The 12529-nt window shown below is 44.5% G+C and overlaps 1 protein-coding gene across 1 annotated transcript in view; it reads right to left on the reverse strand.

Annotated features, from left to right (window-relative positions):
* LOC106566976 (plexin-B1) overlaps positions 1-12529 on the reverse strand; it is a 71530-nt gene that overhangs the window by 16874 nt on the left and 42127 nt on the right. Inside the window, exons 18-33 of the mRNA XM_014135685.2 lie at positions 12365-12501; positions 12016-12192; positions 11687-11921; positions 11087-11329; positions 10787-10963; positions 10447-10595; positions 10227-10327; positions 9833-10050; positions 9498-9676; positions 9298-9364; positions 9061-9207; positions 8717-8885; positions 8380-8483; positions 8167-8251; positions 7815-7987; positions 7542-7702 (exon numbers count right to left, since the gene is read on the reverse strand). Coding sequence (XP_013991160.2) covers positions 7542-7702; positions 7815-7987; positions 8167-8251; positions 8380-8483; positions 8717-8885; positions 9061-9207; positions 9298-9364; positions 9498-9676; positions 9833-10050; positions 10227-10327; positions 10447-10595; positions 10787-10963; positions 11087-11329; positions 11687-11921; positions 12016-12192; positions 12365-12501 — 2522 coding nt within the window. The remainder of the gene's footprint in view (positions 1-7541; positions 7703-7814; positions 7988-8166; positions 8252-8379; positions 8484-8716; positions 8886-9060; positions 9208-9297; positions 9365-9497; positions 9677-9832; positions 10051-10226; positions 10328-10446; positions 10596-10786; positions 10964-11086; positions 11330-11686; positions 11922-12015; positions 12193-12364; positions 12502-12529) is intronic.

Genomic DNA, 12529 nt, shown 5'->3' on the forward strand with positions numbered 1-12529 from the left:
TAATCTGTTGTGTGGGTTCAATTATTTGTGACGTTGTGGTTACAATAAAGAATGTAAACAAAATAAATCTTATTCATAATGAATAATCAGATGCGTGTTGCAAGCTTGTCATTTTTCCTTATTTAAAATATATATATTTTATTTTTTTAGACAATACATACACACAAACGACATCTACATCACACCTGCCCAAACCCACCTGCTAACACCCCCATCTCCAGCGCCCACCTCACTCTCCGCCACATGGCCTCAAACTGCACCATTTTCTCTCCGTCGCCCACTTGCACATTGAACATTTGGATAATAAAGCATTTAAAAAGGCTTACATTGGTGGATTATCATTCAAGTATTCGTTAAAAAAAAAAAGATTAACGAGAAAAGTATCTCACCGCACCCTTATACAGTGCCTTCGGAAAGTATTCAGACCCTTTGACTTTTTCCACATTTTGTTACATTACAGCCCTATTCTAAAATGGAATAAATAAATAAATACAAATCCTCAGCAATCTACACACAATACCCCATAATGATGAAGCAAAAAAAAAGCTTTAAGAACTTTTTGCTAATTTCTTACAAATAAAAAACAGAAATACTTTATTTACATAAGTATTCAGACAGAAATACTTTATTAACATAAGTATTCAGACCCTTTGCTATGAGACTCGAAATGGACCTCGGGTCCATCCTGTTTCCATTGATCATCCTTGAGATGTTTCTACAACTTTATTGGAGTCCATCTGTGGTAAACTCAATTGATTGGACATGATTTGGAAAGGTACATGAACTCAGCAAAAAAAGAAACGTCCTCTCACTGTCAACTGCGTTTATTTTCAGCTAACTTAACATGTGTAAATATTTGTATGAACAAAACAAGATTCAACAACAGACATAAACTGAACAAGTTCCACAGACATGTGACTAACAGAAATTGAATAATGTGTCCCTGAACAAAGGGGGGGGGGCAAAATCAAAAGTAACAGTCAGTATCTGGTGTGGCCACCAACTGCATTAGGTACTGCAGTGTATCTCCTCCTCATGGACTGCACCAGATTGGCAGAACACTGACATTCCTGTCTTGCAGGAAATCACACACAGAATGAGGGTCATGTCAGAATGAGCCTGCAGGAAGGGTACCACATGAGGGAGGAGGATGTCTTCCCTGTAACGCACAGCGTTGAGATTGCCTGCAATGACAACAAGCTCAGTCCGATGATGATGTGACACACCGCCCCAGACCATGACGGACCCTCCACCTCCAAATCGATCCCGCTCCAGAGTACAGGCCTCGGTGTAACGCTCATTCCTTCGACGATAAACGTGAATCCGACCAACACCCCTGGTGAGACAAAACCGCGACTCGTCAGTGAAGAGCACTTTTTGCCAATCCTGTCTGACAGGGTCCTCAAAAAGAGACGTTTATTTTTTTGCTGAGTTTACTTGTCTATATAAAGGTCCCACTGTTGACAATGCATGTCAGAGCAAAAGACAAGCCATGAGGTCGAAGGAATTGTTCGTAGAGCTCTGAGACAGAATTGTATCGAGCCACAAAAACAATTCTGCAGCATTGAAGGTCCCACAAATCACAGTGGCCTCCATCATTCTTATATGGAAGAATTTTGGAACCACCAAGCCTCTTCCTAGAGCTCGCCGCCCGAACAAACTGAGCAATTGGGGGAGAAGGGACCAAGAACCTGATGGTCACAGAGCTCTAGAGTTCCTCTGTGAAGATGAGAGAACCTTCCAGAAGGACAACCATCTCTGCAGAGCTCCACCAATCAGGCATTTATTGTAGAGCAGCCAGATGGAAGCCACTCCTCAGTAAAGGGCACATGACAAACCGCTTGAAATTTGTCAAAAGGCACCTTAAAATTCTCAAAAGATTCTCTGGACCTGAGCTTCATCAATAAGTGCATCGATGACGTTGTACCCACAGTGACTGTACGTACATACCCCAACCAGAACAGACTACAAAAGGAAGCACAGCCGAGAGCTGCCCAGTGACACGAGCCCACCAGACGAGCTAAAGTACTTCTATGCTCACGTCGAGGCAAATAACACAAACATGCATGAAAGCACAAGCTGTTCCGGAAGACTGTGTGATCACGCTCTCCGCAGCCGATGTGAGTAAGACCTTAAACAGGTAAGCATTCACAAGGCCGCGGGGCCAGACGGATTACCAGGACGTGTACTCTGAGCATGCGCTGACCAACTGGCAAGTGTCTTCACTGACATTTTCAACCTCTCCCTGTCTGAGTCTGTAATATCAACATGTTTTAAACAGACCACCATAGTGCCTGTGCCCAAGAACACCAAGGTAACCTGCCTAAATGACTACCGAACCCTACCACTCACGTCTGTAGCCATGAAGTGCTTTGAAAGGTTGGTCATGGCTCACAACACCATTATCCCAGAAACCCTAGACCCACTCCAATTTGCATACCGCACCAACAGATCCACAGATGATGCAATCTCTATTGCACTCCACACTGCTAAGGACCCTGGGACTAAACACCTCCCTCTGCAACTGGACTTCCAGACGGGCCATCCCCAGGTGGTATGGTAGGAAACAACATCTGCCACGGTGATCCTCAACACAGGGGCACCTCAGGGGTGCGTGCTCAGTCCCCTCCTGTACTCCCTGTTCACTCATAACTGCACGGCTAGGCACGACTCCAACACCATCATTAAGTTTGCCGATGACACAACAGTGGTAGGCCTGATCACCGACAATGATGAGACAGCCTATAGGGAGTAGGTCAGAGACCTGGCCGTGTGGTGCCAGGACAACAAACTCTCCCTCAACGTGATCAAGACAAAGGTGATGATTGTGGACTACAGGAAAAGGAGGACCGAGCACACCCCCATTCTCGACAGAGCTGCAGTGGAGCAGGTTGAGAGGTTCAAGTTCCTTGGTGTCCACATCACCAACAAACTAACATGGTTCAAGCACACCAAGACAGTTGGTAAGAGGGCACGGCTAAACCTATTCCCCCTCAGGAGACTGAAAAGATTTGGCATGGGTCCTCAGATCCTCAAAAGGTTCTACAGCTGCACCATTGAGAGCATCACTGCCTGGTATGGCAACTGCTCGGCCTCCGACCGCATCACTGCCTGGTACGGCAACTGCTCGGACTCCGACCGCATCACTGCCTGGTACGGCAACTGCTCGGACTCCGACCGCAAGGCACAACAGAGGGTAGTGCGAACGGCCCTGTACATCACTAGGGCCAAGCTTCCTGCCATCCAGGACCTCTATACCAGGCGCTGTCAGAGGAAGGCCCTAATCAAAGACTCCAGCCACTCTAGTCATAGACTGTTCTCTCTGCTACCGCATGGCAGGCGGTACCGGAGCGCCAAGTCTAGGTCCAAAAGGCTTAACAGCTTCTACCCCCTTAACAGCTAAGACTCCTGAACAGCTAATCAAATGGCTTCCCAGACTATTTGCTAAATTAACAAGTTGATGTCGAAGCAATAAAGCCTCCACTACTAAGCACAGTTAAAAATAAAAAGGTTTCACATATTTTCAAGACCTGAGCTATTTAATGTAGGTGTTTCATTTACTTGTGGAATGTTACCGAATAGATAACAACAATATAAATAATAATCTGATGGCATTGGTAGAGAGTCAGGCGGAGAATGGAGTGAAAGTGCACTGTAAGTAAGCAACAACGCTGTGGGCAATGTGTAAATGGTTTAGCAGCCTTTCCAATAAATTGGAATACAAAAGAAGCCATCCACTCTTGATGGGCTATCAGCAGGACAATAGACTCTTGCTGAGTTTAGGGACTTTAAAATGTATTAATGGATGTTTGCGAGGCATGTCACTTCACCCAACTCTTTGCAAAGCCCACCACATGCACTGTTTTTTAACCACATCTGGATCATAACAAATTACTATGGGTATAAATATCCCTGAATGACAAAAATATTGGCATAAAGTAGGCTAATACAATTGAAGGAAACAAATTGTTGCTTACTGAAACACCCAAAGTCATCCAATTGTTATAATAGGATTTGAAGCAATAGCCTACCCGTGTGTACAAACAAATTATAATCAATCCCTTATGGTCTGTTATAACAAAACAAAAAAGGTTTTAAAGTCTCTAGTACAGCCAATATTAATTCAATCGCTTTTGCTGACATGTTGCAGTTAATTGTTTAAATTATTCAAGGCTCCCTTTGTTATTTGGTTTTATAACTAAAATGCTTGACTGTATTTAAAGACATGGATGACTTGTATGCTGTGTGATGAGATGCACAAATGAATGAATGATTGATACTGTATATGGCAACAATGGCTGACAGTAAAATACTATGAGGTCATGCACAACATGCCATACCATTCCGCAGCAACCCACAAGCTGTGCTGTGGTATGACTCAACTTTTAAAGGAAGAACCACTGTAGTCCTCTAAAATCGTATCCTGATGTTGACAGCAGATGGGAGTTGTATTGGAAGCACTGCTAACAAACATACATTTTTAGAAAACACGTTATATTAAGTGGCGAGCTAGCATTCGCAACGTTTGGTGTTCAATGAGAGAGCCAACTAACCAGCTAAGCTAGCAAACAATGTAACAAAACTATAATTTTGGATTAGAAAAATACTCCAAAAGGAGTAGCAAGTACCCCCGCTTCAATTTAGCCATTTAAACATGTATAAAAAATAAAAAGTACATTTTTGTCATAGGCTTTCTTGCGATTTAAATGTGAGCTTGTCCGAGGTGTAGTGGTGGGGAGTTGACTCCAAAAGAATCGATTCCTCGACTCCTTGCCCGTCGACTCCAAGTGTTGACGCCTAAGATTTTTTTTTCTGTATTTTTGCAAGAGGAAACTTTTACGTAGTCTACTTCAAGAACCAACTCTCGAATATTTCACAGAACATAAAAAGCGAGCTAGCGAGGGATAGAGAGATGGGAGGGGCACAGCCATGCATGTCGGCCACCAGGCAGACCGTCAGAACTGTGCATTGGTAATCAAAATATGTAGGCTATCGCAATGCTGTATTTCGCAAGTTATTGACTTGCGCAAGTTCACTAAAGAAGGGGCTATCAATGATTAGGCTGAGCTATTCTACACGCAACAGACCGAAGAACTGTATTGAAGAAAGAAGCACCGCATACTCATTATTTAAACCTTAACTTCAAGGTGTCAGACTCCCTTCATAAGGGTATCGACTTTTGCTTAACTCCCAAAACACACTGAAACGGCTGCGCACAAACCATAGAGTCCTACTAGGAACTAGGAAGACTAATTTTGCGTTCTAGGGAGGACTGGCATGAACCTAATGCTGCCCACTTACTTATCAAGATCTACAAAGGCTTATTTTGTTTGAATACAGTGCAGGAACTAGAATATTGCAGTGATATTTCTGCTGTACGCACCCTTGACATGGGATCATGGGATGATGCGGCGCCAATAAGCCAATTCTTCGCCATGTTATATAGCCCTATTCGGATATTACTAGAGAAGTCTTTATGTAATTATTATCCAAGCACGTGCGTATTCCAGAAGATGAATCGCACAGGATAATTTTGGCCCACTGTAATTATATATATTTTCATTCAATTGACCTATTGAAGCTTGGAGTGGAGGTTTGTATTCTTGGCGTGAAGATATTTCAACATCTAGACGATAATAAGCTACACTGATAACTTGTGCTTGGTTGCCAAATCTATAGGTGTCCCTAGGGCTGTGGTGGAATTTTTTTCAGCAAACAGGATGCACCTGAGTTCAATTTCGAGTCTCATAGCAAAAGTACTTATGTAAATAAGGTTGTTCTGTTTTTAATAAATTTGCACAAATTTCTAAAAACCTGCTTTTGCTTTGTCATTATGGGGTATTACGTGTAGATTGATGAGGGGATAAACATTTTTTTTAATCAACTTTAGAACAAGGCTGTAATGTAACAAAATGTCGAAAAAGGGGTCTGAATACTTTCCGATAGCACTGTGCGTGAAATAAGTTTGGATTTAGAATGGGCCATTATCATACAGCTGTCGGAACAGGGGCAGGGTAACAAAATATATCCGTATGAACTTGAATAACGAATGGAGGAAAGCGAAGCAATGTGCTTAATATTAGGAAAGTTGAGAAATAAATATAGTAGGCCTAGCCTATAGAAAGCTGATGGGATCCTGCTCTTTTTAACAGAGGTCATCAAAACTCTTTTCTCACACAATTGCTTAGCATACTCTATAGAAATGTTGCACAACACGGCTTAACACTTAGTGTACAAAACATTAGGAACATCTGCTCTTTCCATGACAGACTGACCAGGTGAATACTATGATCCCTTATTGAAGTCACTTGTTAAATCCACTTCAAAATCAGTGTAGATGAAGGGGAGGAGACAGGTTAAATTAAATATTCCAACTGCCCCTTGCTCTCCCTCGCTGGCTTGCCTGCTGTTTCTCTTCGCTATGAAATATGCCAGTGTCTGTTGCGTGTAGAAGAGCCTACTCATTGATAGCCCCTACTTTCATGAACTTTGGAGACATTGCAAGCCAAGAAATTAAGAGATATAGCTTTTGATTACCGATGCTATGCATGATTTTGACTGTCTGCCTGGTGGCCAACCTTGCCTACCTATGCCCCTCCCCTGGCTCTACCATGAAAGATATAAGAGTTTGTGTTCTTGGAAGTAGCTTATGGCAACTACTCAGACTCTGTTGCAAAAAAACGGAATCTTAAGAGTCGGGGAAAATGGGAGCCGACGGGGAAGGAGTCGAGGAAGCAATTATTTTGGAGTCGACTCTCCACCACTATCCCTTCATTCTTCTTACAATACCATATCCAGATCAGAAGGTTTAAGATGGTACACTACACTACTAGATCATGTGTGTTGTGGTTTTTCGCTATGAGCTAAAGGGGTTTAAGAGGGTACACTAGGCCTAAGCTTTGCCACTGCAGAGCGAGAAGTCAATGTTGCATTATGTGAGGACCATAAATTACTACATTTCTGGTCACTTTACCCTGAAAAATGGTGGGACACAGAACATCATGATAATACAACTACAATGCTTTCATGGTTCACATGCGGCTAGTACAAAAAGATGGCTTTTTTTCATTGTACTACCACAGTACATTTTTGGTAGTACAATGAAAAACAATACTTTGGTACCATCATGTTTTTTTGTTGATAAAAAAATGTCATGGTACTATCATTGTTTTCTGGTCAACTCCATGGCAGGAAAATACCATGGTACTGGTGAAAATACCATGGTATTTTCCTGCCATGGAGCTGACCAGAAAACAATGATAGTACCATGACATTTTTTAATTGTACTACCATGGTACATTTTGGTAAGGGCCAGACAGTCCTAGCAAAATTCTTGCTTGAGAAATAGTTTTGTTAAAAAGCTATTTTTGCCCATTTCAATGGAAATCGATTACAGTAAGGTACTTAATTGTTACCCAGAAATTATTTGATATTGATATAAAAAATGAGCCCAGGTCTGTATTGGTTACTGTAATTACAAAGGACAGGAAACACTTTGGTGTTCAAAAGCAAATGAGCCAATAGTAGTAGTACCGAGTTACCTGTTAGTCTTCCAGATGTGGATGGTCTCAGGGTCTGTAATGTTGTGCTGCAGAGCCTGCTCATCCAGCAGGTCAAAGAAGTACTTGACAGCCATGGGAACTGGCTGGTTTGTGCTCAGGATCACTGTGAACAAGTCATCCACAAACTTCTGCAATGTGCCCTGGGAGAGAGAGTAGGAAGATATGGGAATAAATATATGCACATACTGTTTGTGTGTGTGTGTGTGTGACTGCTTGTTTTTTGCGTTGTGTTGTGCATGTGCGTTCTGGCACCTTCATGGAGAGTAGGCGTGTGAGGTAGATCTCGGGGATGGCCTTGGCCCTCTCTCTCTCCCTCTCTCTCAGACTGCCACGCCTGTGTTTGGGCAGGTCTGGCTCCTCATTGGCTTTCACCAGGTGCCAGAGCTTCACACCTCCCTCGTCCCCATCGTCCAACATGGGAGTCTCTGATAGAGGAACACACACGGTCAGATATCTCTGATATAGTCTAGGTACAGTGTATAAGTTTATGTTTCAAATGCAGCTCTTGTGCATTGTCCAAATTTGGTAGCAATATAGTATGGATGCTGAACAATATCCTATGACCATGCTGCACTTATGTGCCATAGATTAGTTGAGACTCAACTCTCTCCAGGAAAGTAGTCATGGTTGTCATTGTGGATGTGTTTGGAGTTCCGGGGTACCAGTGCAACAGTGGCTCCATCCGGAACCTGCAGACCATTTGTGAAATCATTCAATCAAATTAACAAAGTAAACCAAAAAAATACATCACAGTCATGTAGTTAGTAATTCTAGTTAAAGGGGATAGGGATGGGATGTGTGGCCTGCCGTTTCTGACCTTGTAGTGCTGCAGGGTGTTGAGGCGTTTCCAGGAGCCCTGCACCACCGACGTTAAGTCCTCGTCTGACAGGATCAGGTGACCTGCCATGCCCGCACGCCACTCTGATCAAGGACACAATGCAAAAGATTACCTATCAAAAAAGTTAATTATAACTGATGACCAGGGAAGGATTCTGTTGGCTTTGTCAATTCTAGAGTGTTTCAGGTTTATAGTACGCCCATTAACTTGGATAAATGTTCTTTGGCTTCATTTCTACCTGGCATGCCAGAATGGACAAAGATGTCACCTTTTCAGATTGAACAGTGAATGATAGAGAGCTGTAGTGGAGGCTCACCCAAGTGGAGAGAGTCTGTGTGGGGCCTCTGGGAGAAGGACATGCCCTTCCATGCCTGCTCCAGGACCTTCTCCTTCACCTGGGTTATGGTGTCACAGTCCAGCACCTTGGCAGGAGCGGTCTGGGGCATGCCACCGTTGCCTGTCGCTGGCATGAGGACATTCAGCGTCTGGAAGGTTAATGGTAGTTAATTAAATCACTACACAAAAAAAACGTGACTACTTCACCATGTTGCACAGCTCCTTTATTCCAGCCCCTGCTTTATAATGATAAACAAAGCCTGAATGTAGATGTGTATTTATGGTAAAGGGACATCGGGGTTTGTGTGTGCTGTTCTCTCTCACCAAGGTTTTATACTCTATGTCCTCGCGGAGCAGCCTGTTGTCGTTGAGTGTATACTTGGCCTTTCCCGTCACGGCGTCCACCGGTCCCTTGTCCACCTGGTGTTTAATGGCTCTAAACAGCATGTAGAAGGACTCCCCTGCAGTGTCCTAATAACACAGCACAGATGGGACATGTTTCTTTAACGGCCTCTTTAGTGAGGGGGGGTGAATGGGGAGAGGGCAGGCTGAGCTACTCACCCTCAGGAAGGTGAACAGACAAATGGACATCCAGTTGGTCAGGAGCTTCTCGACCACCGATTCAGTTCTGAAACAGAATATGTTCCACGTGAATGTGTCCGACACGGATAAGAAAACCACAAGAGACTTTAAAAAGATACAGGAAGAAGCCTGACATTACCCAAGACTGATGAGAACATATACTGATCAGCCCCCCTCACCTTCGGAGCATGAGTTTGGGGTTCTTGGCCACGTACTGCACCACCAGGTCGTTTAGCAGAGTCTTGAGGATGTCGGTGAAGTACTCCAGCTTCCCATGCAGGGCCACGGTGAGCAGGGAGGCCACATAGGCCCGGTCCCGAGGGGAGAAGGTCCGCTGCACCTCCAGGGTGTGGATGAACTGGGAGAGAGTGGCACAAAGGGGTCAAAACAGTGACGCACTGAAAGTGAAGCATAACGTGCATGCATTATATATTACCGCTGACGTTTTATAGTCTGAATGGTATTGAGAGGTACGGTAGATCAAGTTCACTTCTTCAGAGTTGGTTAAGGTTACCTTGGTGAGGAATAGTTTGCTGTTGAGGAGGTTGGACAGTTGAACCAGTCCCTGCTCCACCGTCTGTCTACGGCACTCCGGCACGTCCAAATCTCGCCTCAGTGGCGACTCCCGGTGGCCAGGGAAGAAAATGCGCTCTGCATACGCCTTGTAGTCCAGGAAGGGAATACCGGAACCCACCAGGTCACTTGAACAGTCCATCATCTCAGTCATCAGGTCTACACAGAGGAGGGAGGAAAATAGACCACATTGAGATCGTGAGAATCTTTTTAGCAAAATCATATATAACCTACACCTGAAAAAACCTTACTTATTTGAAGCCACTAAAAGGTTTTTGTGATATAAAGATGCGGTTTTGTGAACTTATGTTGAACCTTATGGCACTTTCTCTCACCTGTGAACTCTTTCTTGCAGCGGTCCCTCACACTGGTCTCCAGATTCTCCAGCTGAATCTGGACCTTCTTGTAGTCCCTCACTGCCTGTTTGCTTTTCCTCCTGACAGAGATGCACACGGACAGACAGAAAAGCTCACATCCAGTATACTGTACCAAGCATTACTTTGAACAGATGAAATGGTGTATACTTGGCAAAGTAGAGTGACTGTAGGCACCCACCTATATATGAGCACTATGATGACAACGATGAGGGCTACAATGGAAGCCCCCACCCCTACGCCCACCTGGGCCTCCAGGGGGAAGGTGGACTGGCCTTGGGTGTCATACTGCACTCTGCCCAGGGAGAAGTTCAGGTTCCCCATCTGGACCTGGGACAAGACAGCAATTGATTTTAGAGTGGAAGGATTAGATTGAACGTTCAAGTGTTTTACACTTGTCATCCCTACAACAACTAAATAATATTCAGAATTACTCAGATGTGACAAAACTTATTCACAAAAGACATGTGCCCCTTTGATTTCCAATTCCAACAGTGGTGACGCAAGGAGTGAAGACGTACAGTGAACTCGGGGAGAGAATCCATGCCCTCCTGCTTCTTGCTGGCCATCACAGAGGGCTGCTGGGATGGAGGCTCACAGTAGAGGTGGTTATGGGTCAAGGTTTTCACAGAGCATACCCCTTCCCCGATCAGAGCCACCACCTCCTCCTTAAAGATGGCCAGGTCCAGGTTCTCCCCCTAGATCATAACAATAATGATATTGGAGAAAGCCAACTGGACAGGAAACAGACAAACACTCGCAGGTTCTGAAAAACTGTTGGAGAAACTGTTATGGTAGCAGAAATGGGATGTAACAGAGACCTCCACAGAGATGATGCTGCCAGGTTTGTGGTGGTAGGGTTTGCTGGGGTCATTCTGGTTCAGTGGGTACAGCCTGGGGTTGAGCTCGTAGCTGAAAGCCCCGCTGCCCACAGAGTTGAAGTCAAAGTGCAGGTTATCCAGTAGGAAGTCCACCTTGACCCGAGCATGGTGGGCCTCCGTCCCCACGGCAGGCGTAGGGCACAGCATCAGAGAGGAGCTGCTCACGGCACAACTCGTCTCAAACTGGAGAGCAAGAGATGAGAGGCGTATTTATAGATATTTATGGAAAGCAATAGCAGTGATTGATTCTCGACTTGACCTTTAAAAAAGGTGATACATCACACTACGTGATCAAAGAAAAGAGAGCTTATCCCTCAAACTCAGCCAGAAGACATCTGAACACCCATGTTAGAGGACTCAACATACATTTCAGTTGAATATAATAATAAATAAGCCATTTAGCAGGATGTTTTTATCCAAAGCAACTTAGTCATGCTTGCATATATTTTACGTAAGGGTGGTCGCGGGAATCAAACCCACTATCCTGGCATTGCAAGCGCCATGCTCTACCAACGGAGCTACAGAGGACCACCAGTTTACCTGTTTTACCACACAGAGTGCGTCTTCAAGACAGTCTGGCTCAGGAACTATCCGTCTTTGCCTCTTGAGTGGGATTTCTCTGCGTCTCACTCTACTCTCGCCATCTCTGCTGCTCCTCCTCGTCCTCCTCTTCTTCCTCGGCGAAAGGGACTCCAGAGGACTAAGGGTCACCCGGATTCTGGGCTCCTGCACTACATCTAGGTTTTGCCCAGACACACGGATCATTCTTCCACCACTGGACACACAGAGAGAAGAATCATTTATTACATGAATATTTTTTTTTTTTTTTAAATATGACAATTCATTGCGAGTGACATTGTGACACCCACCTGAGGAAGCTTTTTGAGGGTGCAGCCATGGTTATGTTAGGGTCTGAGGTGTAATGATAGATGGCTCCCTGTAGATGGCGTTGTGCTCTACCAAACCGGACCGTGATTCCATGCTCTCCAGTTCTGTTGCTGCCCCCTGTCATACATGTAATCTGGTCATCCACGACTTCAGAGGAGCTAAAAAGAATGAATTTAACAAGATATCACAACTACTGCTACAGCAAGTTACAGGACTTTATTAAGGAAATTCACAAATTATGTATGAATTCTCATATGCAGTGCTGACTCCACTTGCTTTACAGTGGTTGATCTGGTGACTTTGAATGTAACAGATGCGTAAGAGACTTACATGAGGCATGAGACTCCTCCAATAAGCACGCTGACCTCACTGGGGTGTCCAGTCTTCAGGCTCTGGCCCATTATGGTCAATGCTGAGCCCCCGGCCTTGGGCCCCTTCTGAGGGGATATCCCCATCAGAGCCGGGTCCTGAGGACAAGAGGAAGGGCATTAAGAA

This window comes from Salmo salar, chromosome ssa13, assembly GCF_905237065.1.
Source record: "Salmo salar chromosome ssa13, Ssal_v3.1, whole genome shotgun sequence".
Taxonomy (NCBI): domain Eukaryota; kingdom Metazoa; phylum Chordata; class Actinopteri; order Salmoniformes; family Salmonidae; genus Salmo; species Salmo salar.